At 43.6% G+C, this 25,643-nt stretch overlaps 1 protein-coding gene across 1 annotated transcript in view; it reads right to left on the bottom strand.

Moving 5' to 3' along the window:
* LOC147732728 (NXPE family member 4-like) overlaps window positions 1–25,438 on the bottom strand; it is a 473,957-nt gene extending 448,519 nt beyond the window's left edge. The window contains exon 1 of the mRNA XM_086957280.1: window positions 25,391–25,438. Coding sequence (XP_086813406.1) covers window positions 25,391–25,425 — 35 coding nt within the window. The 5' untranslated portion in view covers window positions 25,426–25,438. The remainder of the gene's footprint in view (window positions 1–25,390) is intronic.
* Between the last annotated feature and the right edge of the window lie 205 nt (window positions 25,439–25,643).

A 25,643-nucleotide genomic window follows, 5' to 3' on the forward strand; every position in this document is an offset into this window, starting at 1 on the left:
TCCTTTTGAGATCGTCTGATTGTGCTTTGAAGTTATCAATCTCTGTACAATTCCTGCGTAAACACAGGAACTGACCGTATGGGAGGTTATCCCGTAAATGTTTTGGATGGAAACTATTGTACATTAGGAGACAGTTCTTTGAGGTGCTTTTAAAATGGGTCGTGGTCATCAATCTCCCATCTTTTTGGAATATATTCAGATCAAGGAAAACCAAGTTACTTCTGGAGGTTGTGCTGGTAAACCTTAGGAAATCATCTTGTAGATTGAGCCATGTCAAAAATTGTTCGGAGCCTCTTTCATCTCCATCCCAGATGATAAGGATATCATCGATGTATCGTTTCCACAACTTGATGTTGGATCTGAAAGGGTTGTTGGAATTCAGTATTTTGGTCACCTCTAGATGATGTACATACAGTCCAGCTATACTAGGAGCAAATGTACTTCCCATGCTGGTCCCGTTTTTCTGTAAATATAGGGTGCCATTGTATTCAAAGAAGTTTTCCTTCAATGCAAGGGAGCAGCAGTTCATCACCACGTTACGTGGTGTTTGGTATTCCCAGAAGTCTTCAAAAAGGACATCCTCGATGATCTCTAGGGTAGCTTGATGCGGCAAACTGGTGTAAAGGCTCTCCACATCACAGCTAATTAATAGCTGGGTGTTGGGATCAAAACTGACCTCTTCCAACAAGTTTAGAACTTCTTTGGTGTCTTTCAGATACGTAGACGTCCTTTGGACCATAGGTCTGAGAAAGGCGTCTGCAAATCTAGAGACCGGCTCTAGGATGGACCCAATGCCCGAGACTATGGGTCGTCCCGGGGGGTTCTGAAGGCTTTTGTGGATCTTGGGTAGAGTGTATAGATAAGGGATTTTCGGATCTTTTTGACACAGGAAGTCTCCTTCTTTTTTGGTGATCCAATCATGTGCTAGCGCTTCCTCTACCATTGTACCAATCTTTATTTGTATCATTGTTTTTGTTTGAGGGGCCTGCGGCGTTCAGACCCTCAAATGTTCCCAAGGATGCCATCAAGTTAGAGATCTCATCTTCGGTAAAAGCTAGGCCTAAGTCGGCCATTGTTGAAAGCGAAATCAAGAGGGGTCCCTTTGTCTATCAAGAGCTTGTCATGTAGTGCAGAATCACTTTTGTGGTGGTAGAGAGGGAGAGTTTGTAAATTCTTCGGTAAGCTTCCGCAGCTGTACGCTGCCAGTAATTCCAAACCAAAACAATGGCCGACTTAGGCCTAGCTTTTACCGAAGGCGTCTCTAACAAAAACAATGATTGGGATGAACTTGAAGAGCTAAGGAGAACCCAAATAAAAACGGACATCCATGGCTTATTGATGTCCGAATACCTCAAGGTGAACACTGCACCATCCGGCCTTGTTGTTCGCAATGAACCTTTCATTTTTTTACAAGAAAAGACTTTCAAGATCGACTGGTCTAAAATCTCATGGCGATGTACTAGAGATTGGATTGTTCTCATTATAAAGACTGCGAGTAGATTGGCCAGTGAACTCAAGGTGGAGATACAAACTATAGAAATACGCATAAAGAGCTATGAATCTCCAGCCGATATTAAAAAATACTTAGATGAAATGAACAAATCTCTAAATGAGTTCGAGACCACCCTAAAAGAGAGCAAATATGAAAAATTGAAAAAAGATAACAGCCGATGGACAAAGGAAAAGTTTACCCCTACATTAAGGATGATTATAGATCAACCAATGACAATGTTACAGATGATGAGACATCCGACTCAGGCTCCAATAGCTCTAACTCCAGTAGAAATAGAAGTCCAAGATTTCGGGGAAATAGGAGGAACTTCCGTAGACCAAATTTTCGAGGCTCGAGAGGATGGAGCAATTTCAACCCTCCCATGATGTACCCACCACAACAACAATATGGACCACCCCCTTTTCAACATCCACAGGGACCTTACCCTACCTGGGGATACCAACAACAAGATTATGGATACTTTGACCCCTCCACTCCTTTTTTAGGGGCGCGCCAAGGACGGACGAAGGGGAGAAACCGGAGAGGGACCACGGTCCATTGGAACACCGAAGAAGAAGAAACCCCTCGGGTATCAACAAGAAGCATGACAGGCGCCATGAGGACCCAGAAGTGAGTCTGGTTGTGAATCTTTCTGACATCGAACTAACAGCTCCACAGAAAAGAGTCTTGGAAAAAGGTTTGGGATATGTGCCTACAGCCAGCATGGACAAATTCCATCTCTGCCAAGAGGTACAAGAATTCATGCGACGCCTAAAGCTACAGGTTTTCTTTAAAGATAAAGAGGACGAAACAGACCATGGAGATACCAACTTAAGACCCAAATCGAAGTTCACTCCCATGGACAACACTCTTCCAGTCGAATTACTAACATTTGAAAAGGCAGTAATGATGGAGTTGGAAAACATCAACCCTCTAGAAAAACGTGTTTTTCATAACACCACAAATGAAGAAAGGCAAGCATTACGAGACCTTAGCAACAACAAAAGAGTGATAATCAAGCCTGCCGACAAAGGCGGTGCCACCGTCATACAGAATATAGAGAACTATGACAATGAGTGCATGAGGTTGCTACAAGATAAAAGAAACTATGAAGTTCTTCACACTGACCCTACAGCAACTATACAAATAAAGATTGGTACAATGGTAGAGGAAGCGCTAGCACATGATTGGATCACCAAAAAAGAAGGAGACTTCCTGTGTCAAAAAGATCCGAAAATCCCTTATCTATACACTCTACCCAAGATCCACAAAAGCCTTCAGAACCCCCCGGGACGACCCATAGTCTCGGGCATTGGGTCCATCCTAGAGCCGGTCTCTAGATTTGCAGACGCCTTTCTCAGACCTATGGTCCAAAGGACGTCTACGTATCTGAAAGACACCAAAGAAGTTCTAAACTTGTTGGAAGAGGTCAGTTTTGATCCCAACACCCAGCTATTAATTAGCTGTGATGTGGAGAGCCTTTACACCAGTTTGCCGCATCAAGCTACCCTAGAGATCATCGAGGATGTCCTTTTTGAAGACTTCTGGGAATACCAAACACCACGTAACGTGGTGATGAACTGCTGCTCCCTTGCATTGAAGGAAAACATCTTTGAATACAATGGCACCCTATATTTACAGAAACACGGGACCAGCATGGGAAATACATTTGCTCCTAGTATAGCTGGACTGTATGTACACCATCTAGAGGTGACCAAAATACTGAATTCCAACAACCCTTTCAGATCCAACATCAATTTGTGGAAACGATACATCGATGATATCCTTATCATCTGGGATGGAGATGAAAGAGGCTCCGAACAATTTTTGACATGGCTCAATCTACAAGCTGATTTCCTAAGGTTTACCAGCACAACCTCCACAAGTAACTTGGTTTTCCCTGATCTGAATATATTCCCAAAAGATGGGAGATTGATGACCACGACCCATTTTAAAAGCACCTCAAAGAACTGTCTCCTAATGTACAATAGTTTCCATCCAAAACATTTACGGGATAATCTCCCATACGGTCAGTTCCTGCATTTACGCAGGAATTTTACAGAGATTGATAACTTCAAAGCACAATCAGACGATCTCAAAAGGAAATTAAAAGCACGAATGTACCCTGACCGTATTATCAACCAGGCTTACACACGGGCTAAAAATAACTGCCGCGAAAGCCTTTTGGAAGAAAAAACTCCAAAGGAGGAAGAGAAACGACCAATTTGTGTGACTACATACAACACTAGCTCCAACTTAGTGACCAAAATTATCAACAAAAATTGGAAAATCCTGAACAGCGGTGGACTTCAAATACCAAAGCCCATGTTTGCGCACAAAAGAGCACAGAGTTTGAGAGATGTCTTGGTTCATACAAGACCTAAACCTAATAACAACAGCGCACAAAGAGACCCAAACTTTGTTCAAGGACACTATCCATGTGGAGGGTGCAGGGTCTGTGGTCTAACTAAGAAAAGCAAAAAAATAACCTTTAACAATGGTACCATCTGGGAACAGAGAAGTTTTAGTAACTGCAATAGCGCTAATGTCATATACCTGATCACCTGTCCCTGCAAACTTGAATACGTGGGTGTTATGTGCTTATCTAGGTTCCTGATCGATACTGTGACCTTATGCCCCTATTCGGCTATAAATCCATTTATTCCCTATATTGGCATAACCGTTCAAGTGCGATTTTCTGTAAAGTCATCTCTGGCCTCACACGAACAGAGCCACATTCCAGCATGACTCTCTGCTACTTCCTTTGCGACCAATTAGTGCAATGACAGAGCAGCAGTCACTATCTGATATTCCTAGATAACACTCCGAGTTCTTCAACAAGATAAAAACTTAGCAAACCTGGAAATCCCCGCTTGCTATGTTTTGATTAGTAATGGAACTCTAATGAGCAACTGATAACTGTCACTTCCTAGTGACATCTTTAATTGACGTCTTATGTCCAGCAAACTTGCGTCAAACCCGGCACCTGTCAGGTATAAATATTACCAACGTTGCCTTAAGCAATGAGCGAACCTGTTGCTGATGCCAGCTGCCTGCATGACCCCGTGTTGGTAACAACTAGCACTCTGTCGCTGCAGCCTGCTATCCTGTGGTGGTGAAGCTACTGATTACCATTATCGCCGCTACAGCGCGAACTGTGGTTCAGTACGCTTGAGGAGCCGTGCAGCCGTCCTCTGCGAAGACATCCAGCCCAGCTGCCCGCGGACGCTGTCACCCCTCCTTCCTCGACGCGCTGAGAGAAGCCGCTGCATTTCTCGTGCAGAGAAATCCAGTCCCGGCGCTTCCGGTTTACCCTCGCAGGTGACTGGGATATCGAGAGAGACCCCTGAAGGAGATACCAATCCTCCATCATTCTATTCAGAGGTATGGTGTTGACTAAACCCTTAGAAGAGAATTCTTGAAACAAACCTTGGCAAAACCAACTTAACTTAAGCTACTTACTTACTCCCCTTCTCACGTGTTAGGCTTAGGTCAGGCACACCGGGGTAGGCTTAGTTAGAAGCACCAGTTGAGTATGTTAGCCTAATGTATATATGACTGTATATATGTTTTATTACTTTTAAACCATTGTATGGCTAAGAAACCATATCAATGCTTTTACAGTTCTATTTCGCTATTCTTATCTTACTGTACGTACTTTTTATAATAACAGTTATTGCAATTGTGGCAATACATTTCTCTTGTATGAGAAGAAAGACTGTTCAATAAATGTTAACCCTTTATTGATAAACGCCCGTCTCTCTATTCTCTACATATTGTGAAAGTAAACTGCACTAGACTGACTGAGTGAAATCTATGTCTATTGTTTCACACGACCCTAGAGATCGACTCTTGATCTGAGGAGCAAAGTTGTCATGTTGCACGGTTGTTGGAAAACTGAATCCCTTCTTGTCTGTGCCAGGGAAGCTGATCACTTCCTATGCAGAGAAGAAAGTTTCCAGTGACCTCTGAGCTAGTTGGTAACACAACCCAATTAAGTTTAGCATAGTCAGTGGAGGCCTGGAATATAGCCAGTTCCACGTCGATACTACTGTTTATGTTATTCCAATGCGCAGGGCCTAGTGGGAAACTAGGAACTACACTACATGGCGCCCAACGTTTGGTAAGGCGATAAACTAACGCAAGACTTGTAGAGTAACTCAGTCGTGCATATTTCACACCCCTTTCTCCCGTAAATACTCCAATAGACGTCTGGAGTGGGTGAAAGGTTAAAATCCGCCCGACCTTAGTAGGAAGAGATTCCTATGTAAAGCTCTGGTTTATTCAACGTTGAAGGATACAGTGTTCCAAAATATTGTGCACCTAATCTTTGTCTCCTTGGAGACCTACTCTGCAAAAACTGCATTTTTAGAATGTCAGAAAATGAAGAAGCAGTTAGACTGGCTTCCATACTAATAGAGGAAGACACGAGTCTCCTACAGGCAGACCCGGATGCTATTATCATCCCGGTCCAGTTAAGAAGATCTATAACTTTAAAACTTATAGATAACGGACTGCCACCTCAAGGTGGTACAGTAATTTTCGTGATAGAGGCTCACGAGTATCGGCAGACAGAGGTATTCTATTCATGGATAAACTTTCCAGCGGTAAACGCTATAACACAAGAGTTTCACTATTACAAAATAGAGGAACCTCCGGATGAGTACGCCCCTTTCGAGGAGGTTGAAATTCCACTTAAATTTCAAGAGCACCTGCTCTGGTTTAATGGCGCCCTAAAACACAATGATCACATTACCAGGCTCGGTCCACTAGGTAGACCAGGAGCCACGTGGCCGGTTCTAGCCAGCTACACACCACATCCTGACATTGCAAAAATGTCTAGAGAAGAGCTGTTAGCACAGCTAAACACATTAATAAAAATACATAGGCAATTAGTCCAATATGTAATACGGACTGCAACAGTCCAGCCAGCTGTTAATTCACACCAGCTGACCCCTCATCAGGGGAACACAAATAAAATTACACCACAGAACATACAGTCATGTCTTGGTAAAACACCCGTAAAACGGGAACAAATTCCTTTCTGGTTAGCCCAGAAAATCACTCAAATAGAGGCAGTATTTCCTGATACTACCCCTATTGAGAAACATAGAATCTTGACCATCTGCCTTCCTATGGGAATCGCACCACACATAGAGGACTGCGACACTTGGGGTACAGTCTTTGCTTCCATTTACACAAAAACACACGGTGTTCCGTCTATGGCGGTAATACCAGACGTGCTAAAACAGATTCAAAATGAATTCGGTCCAGAGCCCGCTTTAAATCTAGGTATGAAATTACTGAAAGACTTCAAGCAGGTCACGGCTATATTATTAGCCAACGTAAAGGGAGAAGCAGCATCTGTGGCGATTCGCCAGAAGTTGAAGGAAACAGATATAAAAGATCCTGTTGAGCTTGCAAAAATCATAGAAAAATGCTATGAAGAATTAGGTAGAGACAGCTTGGGTGGAAAACCAGTTAAGCCCCAACTGCTCGAAAATCCTGAAAAATTATTTATTAAAAATAATTTAAACACTCCTAAAAAGAGCTGGGATGGAAATAAACAATCCACTCCCAAGGAAAAAGTTTTCCAGACCAGAGGAAGGTCTCCTCGACGGAGGGAAAGAACTCCGACTCGAGAACGCCAGTCTCCCCAACGGGAGCCCTCTGAGAAAAGATATAACCTTAGAAATAGGGATAATATAAAAAATCCTGATAGATATCAAAGTATTGATACACGTCCCTCTCGATCTTCTCCACAGAATTCGGAAAGAAGAGGACGGTCAGACCCAGGAGAGCACACCAAGTCCAAAGACAAGGAACCTGCTCAAAATAAGAAATCTCAATTTCAGAAAAAGAAGGTAGCCAGTATTAGAGTAATCAACCATGCCGAGAATACTGAGGACACAGTTGAAAAACGGGGAGTGGGCATTGACAATGTTGGACAGTGCAGCAGAGATCAGTATAGCGCGCAAGATCTTGATGAGTCATCTGGAGACAGTGGACACGAATGAATACATTCAGGTTGAAACTGCCGACGCCAGACTTAGCGAGCCCCATAAAATATACGAAATAACATTGCGTATGGAGGGTGATAAGACTAGGAAAATTAAGGGTCTATTTTGGGATAAGCTCTCAAAAGGCTATGATATTCTGTTAGCTGAAAAAGATTGGCCCCCAGAGTTTGTCAGGGAGTGCCCTCGTGGCGAAGAAGTGATTATGCCTGCCTTCTCGAATCACATACCGATTCACAAAAAATATACATATGCCAGGAAATGGGCAGTAGCCCAGGCACCTGCATTATATAAAAATCATGTAGGATGGGATGAGGATTCACCGCCTCACAAAATCCAGCTAAAAAGTGAACCAACTGCCCAACGGCAGTATCCCATAAAGCAAGAAACTAAAAAACAGGTCAGGGAGATCTTAGATCAACTTGAATACCAGGGGGTGATTGAAACATGCACCTCTCAAATGAACAATCCTTTGTTTCCTGTCTCCAAGCCAGACAATTCATATCGTCTAGTTTTGGACTACAGACATCTTAATACATGTTGCAAAACTTTTGCAGTACAAAACTCGCATAGTGCAGCCCTAATGAATAACATAGTTAGGAAAAAATATAAAACGACATTAGACATTTCTAATGGTTTCTTTTGTCAAAACATTGCACCAGAAAGCAGATACTTGACCGCTTTCTCCGCATTTGGGTCGCAGAAAAAATTCTGTCGACTCCCACAGGGGTTCAAGAACAGCCCAGGACTATTCTCAGCTAGGGTAACAGAGTTACTACAAATCTATGATGATGAAGCATTGTCTTACGTAGATGATATTTATCTCACAGACGACGACTTGGATACTCACTTGAAGAGGGTGAACACCATTATACTTGGGTTCGCAGCAGAGGGTTACAAATTCAACTTTAAAAAGTCCCGAATTGCCCATCTGACAGTACTATTTTTAGGGTACGAATTATCAAGTGAAGGGAAAAGCCTAGCGGACAACTTCTTAGAGAAGTGCGCTGTACTCCAAGCTCCAAAAACGCTGAAGAATTTACAATCAATACTAGGTTTTCTGAATTTCGGAAGAACTTACATCCTAAATTACGCAGAGAGGGTTAAACCTCTCTACGAACTAATTAAACCTGATTTAAAACAAATCAATTGGACTCAAAAACACACTGAAATTTTGAGATCACTGCAAACAGACATGTTAGCAAAAACAAAATTAGACACACGTGACAACACACGTGATCTTGTAATCCGAGTCATCCCAGGAAGATGCGGATTCACGTACCTAACCTCTAATGAGGGAGAAAAGGTACCAATAGCTTACAAATCACATTTGTACACAAGGGCTGAAATAAAATTCAGTTCAACGGAAAAAATTCTAACTGCGGTTCAGACTGCTGTAGCGAAAGAAAGGCCCCTAGCACAAGGTAAACGAATAATAATCGTAACACCCATACCGGCTTTGGAAGCGGTAACTAAAGCAAGCATTCCTAATGCTAAAGCTTTGCATCCGAGATGGATTCAGTGGGTTAATTCTCTTGCTGCAACAGACGTAGTTTACGAATTTGATCCTAACTTAAAAACACAGGAATTTTTACAATATGAATACGTATGTCCTCTGCCAATTGAAATCCTGCCTCTCGAAGAATACGGAAGTATTATATATACTGACGGATCAGCACAACCCGCAGTTGGGGGTAAGCAAGCTTACAGTGCTGCGTGCGCGATTGTTAAAGGTCGCTGGCACAAAGGAAAATTTAGACCATTGGTCACTAAAACACAATCTCTAGGAGATTGCTCGGCTCAACGAGCTGAATTAGTAGCATTTAAGATGGCGCTAGAAAATACAGAACGCGAATTCCCCACACTTATAGTGTGCGATTCTCATTTTTGCGTCAATTCTTTCAATAACAAACTGCAGAGTTGGATCGAAAACGACTACAAAGATGACACAGGTGCCACAATAAAGCATAAAAAGCTCTGGAACGAGGTAGCTCTTTTACACAAAGAACTACAAAAGACTCACGTGATTCACGCACAGAGTCTTCAGCGTGATGGCGTTCACGTTGCAGGGAATTCATTGGCTAATACAGCCACCGCGGAAGCAACTAACCCGGCTTCCGTAGCCACAAAAAAGCGTACAGATAAGTATATAGACGGGGAAACCATGCTGGCAGTAAGAACGACCGTAAAAGGCGACTGTGCAGCACTACCCGTAAACTATCCACTCAATTATGCATACATAATCGATGCAAACTCCGTTCCTTTTGCTCGAATCCCTGGAGTGGGGGATAGAGTGATTCCAAACATGAACAGGAGAATATTTTTAATAGCAGACGCACACATGGGTTTGGGTCTTAGGCACAGAAAGATCAAGGAATCACTGACTGAATTACAATCAGTATTCTGGTGGCCGGGAATGAATGTGGAACACCAAATATATGCAAACAACTGTGAAAACTGCAATAGGGATCGCAGTGGCGAACCTTGCTACCGGCTACCAATCAGAAAGAGCGTAATGCTGCCTGCACCCCAACCTGCGTCCTATTAATTAGTTAAGACGAAAAGCACTTAAAAAATGAGGTCACCAGCGCTCGGCTGACGCTAGAACGGTTATAAAAGATTTGCGAGTCCATATCGGCACATACGCAATTACCACGTTCCATTCTGACCAGGGTCCTGCTTTCAGCTCTCGAGCCTATAAGGAGGCCATGGATAGCATGGGAATTGGGTTGTGGTATTCTTGTCAGTCATACCCCGGAAGGGAATAGTGTGATAGAAAGAAAAAAACGGGACATAAAGCAATCTATAACAGCGAAGGTATTAGGTTCAGGCGCTGGGTGGGTCAAACATTTAATAAGTGTCCAGACTAGTCTTAACAACATGCCAAGAAATTCTCTAAAAAGGTTTCAGCCCATACGAACTATTGTTCGGAATAAGAATGAACGTTCAGGACCTCGATAGTCAGATGTCAGTGGTACAAGAAGAAAAAAAGCAGTTTGAAGTAAAAGACCGTTTGGCTGTTTTACAGGAACTGAATGAAACAAGAAAATCATTAAGCAACATAAAGTTAAAGCAACAGCCAAGTACCACTGACGAGGCACCACCCGCAACAGCCCCAGCAAGGCCTGTCTGGATTCCAAAGATTGGGGATCTAGTCAGAGAAAAGATCGCGGTGAAGAAGGAATTTGGGCCTTCTTACAGAAAAGCAGTACCTGTCTTAGCAGTCACCGGAACAAGATCAGTTGTGCTACCGCCCCTTGCTGGTAAAAAGGAGAACAGAATCGTGTCCATCGATCTGGTAAAACCACAAGCATGTGGCCTATAATCAACAGTAGGCCCAGTGGACTCCCAAGAAACAACAGAATACCCAAACTTGCAACAATCCAAGAGGTTCAAACTGAAAGACTCATCACATTCGATCAGCCTGCAGTGCACAATGAAGGACTATGCAATAATGCCATGGAACTCGTGCCTCTTGAAACACAGATTGAAACAGTTCGTCAAGAAACAACACCAGTCTACAATGATGTGGCATCAGAAAGTGCTACCGAAAGACAGATTGAAAGAACAATCCCATCAATTGACAGAACTGCCTCTGGTTATTTCATCAACTTCGACAACTTCTCTGAAGATTTTAACGACCCCGAAGTGATGCCAGAAACAAAAAAGTATTTTAAAGAAAAAGCAACAGAACTCTTTCATCAGCTGAAAAAAATCTACCTTGTTTCCCCTTGGTTAGAGTTCTGGTTCGGTCTAGGTGTATTTTTCCTCCTGCTTTGGCTCATCATGGTACTGTGTTTGGGAAAATTCATTGAAGGAAAATATATTACAATGGACACAGCAAGTCAGAACATCAACCTAGTCCTGAAACCACACAGATCATCCCACGTGAAGAAAAGAGAACTGTCAACAGTAAATGTCACAGCAATTCCAATACCTGGTGGGGTAGTATGGGAGAAAACAGACTATGAGATCTATGGTCCGGTCGAAATCCTGAAGTATCCTCATCAACTAAAGGTTTCCTTAAGTGACTTTGTGACTCCTAGTACATTCTCTGATGATTGGGACTTCAACAGTATTAATGACATGATGTCTGATTTAGTTATGTCAGCTAGATTCACAGATCATGATTATTTACAAGGTTCATCTAGTTATGAGCAGTTATTCTGTTACACCCATTATGGGGATCATTACTTGCATAAATCTGCACAGCCTAGAAATGTTTTTATGTATAATCAATGGGAACATTGTTCTACACCACCTAAAAGCAGTTCTAAAGCATTTTTTGAGAAATTCAAATATTTTTCAGGGTTTAACACCAGTAATGCAGAAACGTTTTATTATAAACTGTTAGATAAAACAGGAATGAAAACAATGCTGATAAATTCTAAATTGATATATTCAGAAGCATTTTATGATAAAATGATGACATTTGGTTTTGATTATTGGAAAAATAATATTGAAACGAAAACAATTTGGGGTACAAAAGATTGGCAGGTGCAAGGCTCAGAAGCACTGTTTAGAACCTGCATGATACCAGAACAAATGTTATTTTTAAATGACACAATACACCAAACATCTTGTCTTGGCCTAGCTAAGAACAAAGACCTTAAAACACCGTCTATACCAAAGCCAATAGCTGAGAATGCAACTGCAGATAATGAGTTAGACGTGTCACACATTTTACATTTCAACAGAACACATCCTGATTGGAAAAAATGGTTAATCTGGCCTACAGACACAAATAGCTGTCAAGATAGGTTCCTGAATAAAACACAGGGGTTAAAATTGACCAGATTAGACCCTAGATACTCCCAGAGACAACATCCAGGGATTATAACCACATACAGTGTAGGGAAACTCTGCCTAGAATGGCTAACTACATCCACACTGGCTGAAATTAAGCAACACTTGTCTTTACTAAAAGATGGTGCTGATTTGCGCGATTTCATTCTTGGACCACGCAAACAGCGTCAAAAGCGTTTCATAGCGACCAGTATCTATGCTGCTTACAACGAGGCTTGGAAAGTAAAGCAAATTGAAACTGCTGAAAAGATACGAGAAATTGATCGTATTAATTTGGAGAAATCACTTTCTGTGGTAGACAATGGGTTAATGACTCTGTCTTCCAGAATATATTCGTTGGACAATATTGTATCCTCTGCCTTTGATGTGATAGACAGAGATTTGCTAATGTTACAACATGGCCAGTCTCAATTACGCTCTATTATAGAATTAGGCTGGACGCTGCAAAATCTTCGTTCAGGCTATGTGCCTTGGCGTTTGATAAACACAACGTCATTATTTTCCAGTTTTAACCTTACTGATAAACAGATCAGTTTGGCACAGAAAGGAGCAGACTATACAATCCTGAGCATCGAAAGACTCGAGAGATTACCATTGACAATGTCAGAGAGCCCTGTCATTGAATGGATAATACACGGAATTATCACAATTCCGATAACAACTTTCCGATTTCATAAATGCCTTGAGTACATACCTGCTGGCCAATATGAACAATTGGGTAAGGGATATGTTAAATCCGAATGGAAATTACCATACACTCATTCTTGCTATAGTGACAGCGACAAAAATGTATTTCTTAGTGGTGAGAATTGTAAACATTCACTAAGCGGTATACTTTTGTGTCAGGGTATTAATTTACACGGAGCATGTGATGGAAATTCAAACAACCTTTCATGCCACCAGCTAGTCACACCTGCAACTCAGATAGAGCCCTTCTTTATGCAACTTTCGAACGGGAGTTACATTCTTAGAACGGATCACAGGTGCTGTGGCCTCGCGCCCGGACTAAGTTATCTAGTACAAGTAACGTCCATGGTCAAATGCTGTATGCAAGCATTGTTCCCGAGCGGGCCTCCAGACATAGTGACTCCCCTCTGGCCTCGTCTGAATCTCTATTCTATACGAATTGATACATTAAGCAAAGTGAAATCTGTGCTTTTACAGACAACAGTGCCTATAACGTCATCTAAAGAGACGTATGATCTTCTAGTCGCAAGGACGGCTACTGAGGTCCATGACCTTTTATCAACAAATTGCCCCGTGCATTTCGTAGAATTGTTTAGCCAACTCCTTAACATGTCTAGTGCAACAAGCATCCCAGGCATATTTAAGACAGTCTTTACGGGACTGCTAACACCCTTCCAGGCAATTTTGGGAATCTTTCCTAATTTTGTGCACTCCATCTTTGGTGGTATTCCACTATTTTTGGGACTCATCGCAGGGATTCTATTTTTGACCATCCTGCTACGTTATGGCAAGCCTCGGCTCAGACATAGCTCCCATGGGAATGGAAGAGACAATCCTAGCAATGCGCTACAGGGACAGGATAACTAACGTCCTCGGATTGGCCAGGCTGAGAGATCTAAACATGACCTGGTTCCTTTCATTCAGACCGATATGGCAAAATTGCATTTTACCTGTGCTACGGTGTATGCTTTGCGGCGATGAATGCGTGTTGGACATCTGTCTTTCACTTCCATCAGCAGTACCAATGGACGTCGATACTTTGCTAAGTCCAATAACGGCTCACGCATTGTGTTGTCCCCAGCGGCTACCAATCCTGATGACGGCATTTGTGGAGACTCCTGTACTACAGCCAAGTGGTAACAGTGGAGCGAGTGACAAAAGCAACATCACCCAGGTACAACGTGCTGTGAGCATTGCTGGTCCTGCCTTCGATGACAGCGATCATTCTCACACCTGCCAAGTTACAGCGCTATCTAATTTGGTTGAACTATCACCTGATTTTGTAGACCAATTCTTTGCGAGCCTGTCTGATACGATGTTCTCACCCATAGAGAAACAATAACTTTTGAAAAGCTTTTCCGACACACAGCGTTCCCATGAACTCTGAATTCGGCCTTCAGTTTTGATCAACAAAAAACTGCCAGGAGCATTGGTAAACTGATTTTTCTTTGAATTGGACAATTTTTTAAATATTGACCCTTTTCCTTTTTGGCACGAACAATTCTTTGCTTAACGTAAAAACTATTCTTAGAGAACAGAAGCTTCACACTTCTATTTCTAAACACATCTAGAGACATAACAACATTACACCAGCCTCTAGCACACATGTTATTACAATGCATTTTTATGTGATGATTTATCTCGCATTTCTTCTGTCAGAGATACTTCATGTGTAATTCTTTTTGCATAATCGTTCATTGATTTTATATGCAATAACCTTTTGAATGATTACTATGCTTTAAAAAACGTACAGTACCTAAATTCCATGTATTGCAAGTACGCCTATTTTGAATGCATTTATGTATTTTGGGGTGGGCAATGTTACACATACATCTAATTGCTTAGTTTTAGTAATTTTGATGGACATGAATACGTGGAGTGGGTGTTATGTGCTTATCTAGGTTCCTGATCGATACTGTGACCTTATGCCCCTATTCGGCTATAAATCCATTTATTCCCTATATTGGCATAACCGTTCAAGTGCGATTTTCTGTAAAGTCATCTCTGGCCTCACACGAACAGAGCCACATTCCAGCATGACTCTCTGCTACTTCCTTTGCGACCAATTAGTGCAATGACAGAGCAGCAGTCACTATCTGATATTCCTAGATAACACTCCGAGTTCTTCAACAAGATAAAAACTTAGCAAACCTGGAAATCCCCGCTTGCTATGTTTTGATTAGTAATGGAACTCTAATGAGCAACTGATAACTGTCACTTCCTAGTGACATCTTTAATTGACGTCTTATGTCCAGCAAACTTGCGTCAAACCCGGCACCTGTCAGGTATAAATATTACCAACGTTGCCTTAAGCAATGAGCGAACCTGTTGCTGATGCCAGCTGCCTGCATGACCCCGTGTTGGTAACAACTAGCACTCTGTCGCTGCAGCCTGCTATCCTGTGGTGGTGAAGCTACTGATTACCATTATCGCCGCTACAGCGCGAACTGTGGTTCAGTACGCTTGAGGAGCCGTGCAGCCGTCCTCTGCGAAGACATCCAGCCCAGCTGCCCGCGGACGCTGTCACCCCTCCTTCCTCGACGCGCTGAGAGAAGCCGCTGCATTTCTCGTGCAGAGAAATCCAGTCCCGGCGCTTCCGGTTTACCCTCGCAGGTGACTGGGATATCGAGAGAGACCCCTGAAGGAGATACCAATCCTCCATCATTCTATTCAGAGGTATGGTGTTGACTAAACCCTTAGAAGAGAATTCTTGAAACAAACCTTGGCAAAACCAACTTAACTTAAGCTACTTACTTACTCCCCTTCTCACGTGTTAGGCTTAGGTCAGGCACACCGGGGTAGGCTTAGTTAGAAGCACCAGTTGAGTATGTTAGCCTAATGTATATATGACTGTATATATGTTTTATTACTTTTAAACCATTGTATGGCTAAGAAACCATATCAATGCTTTTACAGTTCTATTTCGCTATTCTTATCTTACTGTACGTACTTTTTATAATAACAGTTACTGCAATTGTGGCAATACATTTCTCTTGTATGAGAAGAAAGACTGTTCAATAAATGTTAACCCTTTATTGATAAACGCCCGTCTCTCTATTCTCTACATATCGTGAAAGTAAACTGCACTAGACTGACTGAGTGAAATCTATGTCTATTGTTTCACACGACCCTAGAGATCGACTCTTGATCTGAGGAGCAAAGTTGTCATGTTGCACGGTTGTTGGAAAACTGAATCCCTTCTTGTCTGTGCCAGGGAAGCTGATCACTTCCTATGCAGAGAAGAAAGTTTCCAGTGACCTCTGAGCTAGTTGGTAACACAACCCAATTAAGTTTAGCATAGTCAGTGGAGGCCTGGAATATAGCCAGTTCCACGTCGATACTACTGTTTATGTTATTCCAATGCGCAGGGCCTAGTGGGAAACTAGGAACTACACTACATGGGAATGACAAGCAGGGCAGTGAAAATCAGGATAGGTGAACACAAGAGCACTATAAAATGCAGGAAATCAAGTACAAAGCTCACAAATCATTTTCTTGAAAAAAATCACAAACCAGAGGAAATTACATGGACTGTAATAGAACTGGTCAGTAATGAAAGATTCTTGTTGGAAAAGGAACAGAGATGGGTGTTTCACATTCAGTCGCACAAAAACGGGCTGAATGATGACATACCCTGGGGCCAGCTGTAATGTCACTCCTGCCTAACTAGACTCTGACCTACATCACCCACCAACAAACCCCCCCCTGTGTACGGCATCCGATGGTGTGGGTCACTATTAGGGGATTCCTTTTGGCCATCTGAAAATACCATCCATCATTGAGGAAGGATTTAGAAATATACATATAAAAAAAAAAAATTGCCCCAGCGTATATGTTGAAATATGACCCGCAATTGATTGAATATTGTTTTTTTCAAGGAATTAGAACAATTACACCGATTAGCAACTGATTGAGTATCTTCTGCATGAAATTAGAACGATTACACCTTTTTAGCAACCCTTGAACGATGGTAATAGACAGCGCGGAAAGGCTTCCGTTTTTGCACTCTGACCGTGCCAAGAAGGGGCGGCCATTTTGGAAAGTTAACGCTCCAGTTGCTCCGCGGTAGGCGGCACCCACACAGATGACAACGCGGAAATGCAGGGCTTTTAATAACAACGGACACTTGAGCCCGGCAATCCTCGGAGTAGCACGGGGGTAGGAACAATGATTTCGTTCTCTGCCGGACATGTGAGTAACAGACTCTGACCTCGAGTCTTAAAAAACGGGTCACGGGGGCATAACAAACAACTAAAAATCTCGTAATTGTTTAAGTCAATAACACGAGGTGCGGTTTTGTTCTTTACAGTAAACCGCGCAGAATACCCCTCGCCTGCAAACTCATGGGGCTCTGACAATTATTGAGATAAGTATGTATTGCTTTCATTGACAAGGTTTTGAGTCGATTGAAACGCTTATCATTTTCCACCATTTCTCTACCCTGTAAATATTGCGAAAGAGGGCTCTCCCTTTCCCCTTTTAATTGCTGGTTCGTTGGAAATGCATGGAGTCATGATTGTTGGTGTGTATGATGAGATGATAGTGGAACCCTTAGTTTGAGGTCACTATATGTCTCTAGCGAGATACCTTGGCGACAGACAGCTGATCTCGATAGATGTAACTCACTTACCTGTTGAATTTCATACAGGAACACAATCGCTTTCAGATATACAAGGCGGTTTCTCCACCAATATGGTATACAATTATCTGTTTGCATTTTCATTCAGATTATGATGCTAATTCATGCATATATGTTGGTTTCTTTCTTTCTCTTTTCCCTTACAGAGACCACATCAGGTCAATTTTTGATACTCATTGTATCGCTTTTTGCTTCACCTGGGCCAACTCATGCCCGAAGTACAAACAGTCAGCTGATTTTTGCTGAATTGTTTGTAGGACAGTAGGCATATCTTCATAGAACTGAGTATTTACAAGTAGGGATAGCTATTTGGTCCTGATGAGTAAGCAGTAGGGGACTGCTTACGAAACATGTCGACTAGGTAGTCAGCTAATGCTCTACCTCACAACCCCTTCTTAATGTTCCCAGCTAGAGAAGCTAATAAAATAATTTTTATCTACTAAGCCAGGGAATTTTTAAACTTTTTTACTTTTTTTCACACCCACTTGTGTTAGGTCCCTACACTTTCACTGATACCCATGCACCCACACATAGCCTCTGTCACAACTTAAGTGCTCCCGCGTAGTCCGTCTGGTCATAGCATGCCCCGTCCCGTTATAGGGGCGGGAAGACCCCTATGATGAAGCATGACACTAACGGTTTTTTAGTGTGTGAGGGGTATTTTAACAAGCACATTGTGCTCTCATCTTTCCACTTCTAAGAGAGAGCCTAATACCACTTCTAAACAGTTAAAAATTAAAATAAAAAAGCACCACCTTATTCACTTTTTTTGATAGAATCTCTTTGGTTATATATGAAAAGAACAGTCTACCAAAACGGCGGATTAGACACAGTTCATGTGATCTATGCGCATGCACAACGCCAGCCACGTCACACACCACCATTTGTCTGTGCCTCGCATCAGACTTCAAAGGCTGCCGCTCCCCCCCAATCAGACTTTAAAGGCTGCCGCTCCCCCGCATCAGACCTCAAAGGAATGCGCTCCCACTCCCTCTCCCCCGCCACAGCGATGCCGAGAGCTTGTTTTGCTTGTGTGCTTGCATCTTCCTTCCTTGGCCCTGGGTGTTTTCCGTGTTCTCCCATTCAGTGCCTTCTCAACCCTGTACTTATTTGCTGTCCAAGCCCCAGCCCTCGTTGCCTCTATCATTATACACTCTCCCTGTGTTTTCCTGTTTCCCCTTCCTTTTTCCCGGCTCCATCATTCTGTGCTTTGATAAACTGAACGCGCTTTGTAGCACTCAACCCTGCGTGTTCTTAGCTTCAGTCTCTATGCTTTTGCACCACATCACTCAGGGACACCACCACATCACTCAGGGGCACCACCACATCACTCAGGGACACCACCACATCACTCAGGGGCACCACCACATCACTCAGGGGCACCACTCACGGGCACCAACAAATGACTCAGGGACACCATCACATCACTCAGGGACACCACCACATCACTCAGGAATACCACCACATCACTCAGGGGCACCACCACATCACTCAGGGACACCACCACATTACTCACAGACACCACCACATCACTCAGGGGCACCACCACATCAGTCAGGGACACCACCACATCACTCACAGACATCACCACATCAGTCAGGGACACCACCACATCACTCAGGGATACCATCACATCACTCAGGGGCACCACTCACGGGCACCACCACATCACTCAGGGACACCACTACATCACTCAGGAACAACACCACATCACTCATGAACACCACAACATCACTCTGGGACACCACCACATCACTCTGGGACACCACCACATCACTCGGGGAAACCACCACATCACTCAGGGACACCGCCACATCACTTGGGGACACCACCACATCACTCGGGGACACCACCACATAACTCGGGGACACCGCCACATCACTATGGGACACCACCACATCACTCTGGGACACCACCACATCACTCTTATACACCACCAGATCACTCAGCCCAACCACATCATCACTCAGCACAACAACAGCACTGTCCTTGCTTGCTACCAATAAGCATTGCCATAGCAAATAGGACTCGCATTAGGAAAGTGTAAGCTATTGGCTTTGTGAATAACAATGCTATTAATTTATATATTTTTAAAGCCAACACACATTTAAAAAAATTCTCATTTACAATACCAATAGCTCACACTTTCCTAATGCGAGACCTCTTGCATTGCAAATGCTTGTTCCCCTCTCGAGGGTTCTCAGGTAAATAATGCCACTGCTACTGTCAGTGGCTCAACAGCTAGTGGTTCAGGCTACTATTCTTAGTTGGCTTTATTACTGTAATTCCAATTCCTTGGGTGCACCTCTGGCTGTGTTGAATAAATTTCAGCATATGAAAAATACAGTGGCAAGTTAGCTCTGGGCATGAATTGGCATGCCTCATCCTCTTCTGCACTGTATACACTGGCTTCCAGTGACTAGACAGATTGTAAATGTCTTTGAAAAAACACCACGCTATTCATAATTCTGGTCCATTCTACTTGACAAAAGGTTTAAGATATACACTCCAAATAGATCCCATCATTCTATGGATCCCTTTCCCCTCACAGCCCACAAATTTGTGCATGCATGTTTAGGAGTGAGGGTTTTTTGGTGGAGGCCGTGAAGTTATGGCACACTCTGCTCATTATCCTGTGGAAACCCACTATTCGTTTTCATTTTAGAAAGCCTTTTAAATCTTAGTAGTACAGTATATAATCCATATACCATAATGGAATGCTAAGACTGAACTAATGTATGCTTCTGTTGTTCTGTGATTTAGGTTGATGTTGTAGCTAGTTTTTTTCTCTCAGCACCAGGACACCTTTTCGGGATTTTCAATATTAAGTCCTTTTAGTGTGTTTATCTCTAAGGAAAGTACTAGATATGTTTTCCCTGGGGCTAGTATCCACAACACTCATATTGGAAGGACACAATGCCTTCTTTGGCGATAAGGAGGCCAGAATATTCAAGTTAAGATTTACTAGTTTGGACGCCTCGATAATGGAGTTAGGGGCATCACCAAACACTCCCCATACATCCACCGTTGTTCCCCACATCCCCTGTGAATGTTACCAGCGCTTTTATCAGGGGCTTCCCCACACTACTTACTCTTTGCATTCCCCATGCACTTTTCGGGGCTCCTGAGTATTCCCAAACACCCATAAACCGTCTAACCATGCACACATGCTGAGGATTTCCACACAGTCACTAAGGCTCCATATGCTCCCCGCCCGTTCTTTATTATGTTATGTGACCTTTATTTGTAATGGACATAAGAATTGATTGGTGCTCAGAAAATCCAACTCCTACATTATGTATGTTATGTATGCATAACAGTCACCAAATAAAAAACATCTATAGAACCATATGCATAGTGGCGTAGCTAGATCTTTGCCCACCCATGGCGGTCCCTGCGTTTGCCTCTGCGCATGCGGCAGCAGCATGTAAGAGGCAGGAGGTGGGGTGCGGGTGATTCCTGTGTTTGCCGCCCCGCGACAGCCACAGGTGAAAGGGGTGGGGGGTCGCCGCCCTCAAAACTCCTGCCACCCGGGGCGGTCCAGTCCCCCGCTTGCTACACCACTGCATGTGCAGAAAGCAAGCAAATGTTATCCCCCAGTACAAAGAATGTTAAATATGAAAACCGTTAAGACAAAACTAAGCACAAAAACAATACAATACAATAGTTAGATCCCAACACTTATCTCCTCTCAGATACAAAGGCAGACCCCCAAATTTTCTATGGCCTTGTGGATGCGCTCACGTAGCCCAAAATTGCCGAAATAACACATTGATCAACTTTCGGACAATAAACTTTTTTTTATCACCAACACCGATTTGTTACATGTGATAATGTATGCAAAGAAGACCAGACTGGGCAGAAAAGCGCAACCCTCCTAGGTTTTGATGCACAGCCAGCTCTACTAAAATAGCCATGCCTGTCCTTTGACAAGCAAAACCAGATGCAAGCAAGGGGCAAAGTTGAAAATCATGTAAAATACACACATGCAAAACTGCACAGTATATGGCTGGCTCCAGTGCATCTGACCTCGTGTCGGGGTTTATACTGGACTAGTGTGCCTTGAGCAGGGTTGCAACTAGAGCCAAATTTCGGGGGGGAGGGGTTGGTAATACTTCCATCAATGCAGAGCCAGATCTGGGGGGGGGGGGGGCTAATAATTCCAGCAATGTATCCTTGTATAATGTAACTGGTGTACATGCAAAGTGCCTTCATAACTTTGGCTAGAGTTCCAGCTATGCAAAACTGAGAAAAAACAAAGCCTACGGTTACTTTCCAGGAAATGCATTCTCACACTGTGGCAGCAAAAGTAATTTGCAACTTTAAGGAACAGGCAGAGTGGAGATCTAGGAAAGGGTGATAAAACAACAAATCTTCATTATCAAGTAAATGGTCTTTTAAAGACCTGTGAAATACTCTGCTGTGGCTGTGATAAGACGCCAGACCAGCCAGCTCAAAGCAACCCAAGAACTGTCTGTGTGCAGGGGAAGCTGTCTCATCTAAGGGTGGGTGTAGTTCGCGAAGTAGCGCTAAGCGAAGCTACGCGAAGTGCACTTTTGCACTTCGCGACTTTCACGTAGCACTACGCGAGCTGCGTAGTAGCATGTTCGCACTGTGCAAGAAGCGTTTTTAATGATTGCACAGTGCGAACAAGCATCCGGCACTGTGCAATCATTGAAAACGGCATCTTGCACAGTGCGAGCTGTAGTTTTCTGCTGTTCAAGCAGATTTTTACTCGAGCGGCAGCTTTCTCAACGTGAACTGGTAGTTTCTCATCGCGAGCGGTCACGAGCATGCGCAACCACTCGCAACGAGAAACCTGACCTCCCCGCGTTGAGAATCTCGCCGGGATGTCATTTTGCTTGCTCGCGGTCGCGAACTTGACGTTGAGGACAGCGAACAAGCAAAAAATGACCACTGCACTACGCTACACTGCACTACGCGGCGTGTTCGCACTGTGCTACGTGCAGCTCGCGTAGTGCGAAGTTGCGCAAACTTCACAAGCTACGCGAGCATAGTGTAGTGCTTCGCCCAGGGTTAGTCTCATCCCGGGCTGACACAGACGACGGAGGTGGGGGCTGAAGTCCTTTGAGCCCTGAAGGCGCTGCCCACCTGGCCTCAGGTACAAGTGCTACACTAGATATCTCTGGCATGCCTACCATAGAACAACACTAAGCAACAGTTTCAACTGCCTCTCTTTTATTGTAATCTCCACCAATGCTGCAGAAAGTAGGTATCTCACAGGGAAAAGCCAGGACGGGTTCCCAAGGCAAGCGCCTTGATGCCTTCGGGTGATACGTGCGCTATATAAGTCGCAATACATTTACATTTACATTTATGAGCTTATGAGCAGGGGCGTAGCTTAATCAGTAAGATTGGGGGGGAGCATCAGATTTTTCAACCATCATGCTGGTATATAATGTTATAATACATTATATGACAAGCAGCTTAAGAGGCAGTAGAAAAGGAGAGCAGTACAGATGAATAGGAGTTCTAAACGAGAGAAACATAATGTTTTGTAAAATCAAAATTTTCAGGACTTTCAAAACAGAGATGAGAGAGAGTGTGTGTGTGTTTTTGTCAGTGTGTTTATACAAAAATCCCAGGTGAAATCTGACAAATACCTCGCCATACCCGACTTAGAGCACCTGTACCCAACTATTCATCTGAAAATGCATTTATTAGAAGGGGTATAACACCGCAAGCCCCCCCCCACCTCCCCTCCCTGAAGTTACACCGCTGGGCAAGGCCCGTTTTAGCCTCGTGCAATAATGCTCTTTGCCCCACTCCCCATTTGTGGTGAAGGCATGGATTCCCTCACCACCACCTTTTAACAGTGCCACTCAAGGGTTCATAACCACTCTCTTTCAGATGCTTTTAAGTGGTATATGTGTTACAGCAAACAAATGATGGATGGAATACTGACAATGCAAACATTCTCCCCTGTCAAAAGATCTGGGTTGTCTGGGATGTCTCCCTTCATCAGCCAGGCTAGCTTGAATCCAGTGGGATCTTTTGACTGGGGGAGAATGTTTGTATTGTCAGCATTCCGTCCATCATTTGTTTGCGTAGCACTTTTCCCCTAAGTGTGAAGGGTATGCCCAGACGCGGGTCCCTTGCTCACTGTGCCACTGGATTCAAGCTTGCCTGGCTGATGAAGGGTAATACCCAGAAACTGGTTCTAGGATGCTTGTTTCCGGTCCAGGGAGGACCTGGCTTGGCAGTTCGGTCTGGACTGTTCCCATGAGGCACAGGGTCAAGACTGATTTGCATATGGCTGGGTCTAAACTGGGGTGGCATGGTGAGCAAAAGAACGATGGATTTAACCTTGACCTCTTGACTGGGGCTTAATGTATGATGTATTCAGCATTCTGTCCATCATTTGTTTGCATAGCACTTTGATTAGTATATAGCATCACTCATACAACTGTAGGGTGACAGAGCACTTTGCATCACCCACACATTACACAGAGACAATCAGTAATATGTGTGTAAATCAGTGTATAGGAAATGTTACATAAGCCACAGGACTACAAGGTGTAGGAGTGACATGTCATCCATACTGGTAGGCAGTGTAGTTTTGGAGTGCTTGGTCTGGAAAAGCACAAACTCTGAACTGAAAATGGAACACCATAGTTAGGGGTTCTCTTTAATTATTATTTTTTTGTATTTGCAGATTTATATAGAGTGAGCTCGACCCGAAGGTATTGGAGCACTTTACATGAGCACGGTTACATTACACAAGGACACATTGGTATTTATTTTATTTTTTTGGGTAGGCACAGGGAGATTACGTGATTTGCCAGAAACACAGGATGTGGACGCGACCCTAAGCTCGAACTTTGGTTTCCCAGCTCCAAAGTTGGCAGTCTAGCATCAGACCACATCCAAGAATCGCATCCTACCCAATGAATCCTTTTTGCAACATTGATCTACGCTCTAATGTATACTTTGCAGTGCGCCATGTAGTTCTTTGATGACAGTTAATAATTCATTGTTCTATATTAGGATTTTCATTTATAAACTGCAAGCAACATAAGGATGTATCTTAGAAAAGCAGAAACCCACTGACCAATTTACATTATATGCACTTTGTGATCTGCATGGTGCACATTCATTGCAGCAGGCATATCAACCCTCTGTGTTATTTTATGATCAGGCAAAACCTCAACTAGACAAAACGCTGATCTCTCTCTAGGATGAACAGTAATCACCGGAGTTATCTTGACATTTTTATTGTGTCTGGTAATTGCTGGAGGCAAGGAACACGGCAGCAGGTGCTTTGAAAACCAAAACAAACTTACAAATTCGTCGCCCCCTGAAGTCAGGGCCCCGGTGCGGTGGCACCCCTCGCACCGCACTAGAGCCCCTGGGAATAGGCGACGGAAAAGGCGAAATCAACAAATTTCGCAGTATGAGATTTTCACTATTTTTCGCATGGACTACACACGCCGAATCGTACACTTTCAGCAGGACTCTCATGAGCTCCACACACCCTCTTCACACTCTCACGGGACTCTCAGATACTCACTCTCTCTTTCGTGTTCACACACTCGTCACTTTCAAGGCGGAAGGTAGAGGCGCCTCGCCACTGTGGGATTCCAGCAACCCCCTGTCTCTCACTCCACGCGCACGAGGTCACTCGCGTTCTCTCTCTCTTTTCTTCTATTCCTTTCTGTGTGTCTGTGTCGCTCTTTCTCCGTTTATTTCCCTTTCGTTATTTCTCTCACTCTCTTTTTTCACACTCACCGGTCTTTCCACGCTAGAAGCAGGGAACGGGGCATCCAATCCGCTGACGGCGCCCTCCACTCTCAGTGGGCAAGACCGTGACGACCAGCTAGATACCAGTGCTCAAGGGGGCTGCAGAGCCCCGCAGCTTACATTCCTGCTGCTGGAGTACCTGGGATTTTTCACAGTTTCTTGGCCACATCAGCACTTCTGTGGAACAGATGTGGGGGGCCCTGCTCCCTCCCCGGATAACTCTCCGCCTGCACGAGCCTGT

This window comes from Lissotriton vulgaris, chromosome 2_1 (genome assembly GCF_964263255.1).
Source record: "Lissotriton vulgaris chromosome 2_1, aLisVul1.2, whole genome shotgun sequence".
Classification (NCBI taxonomy): domain Eukaryota; kingdom Metazoa; phylum Chordata; class Amphibia; order Caudata; family Salamandridae; genus Lissotriton; species Lissotriton vulgaris.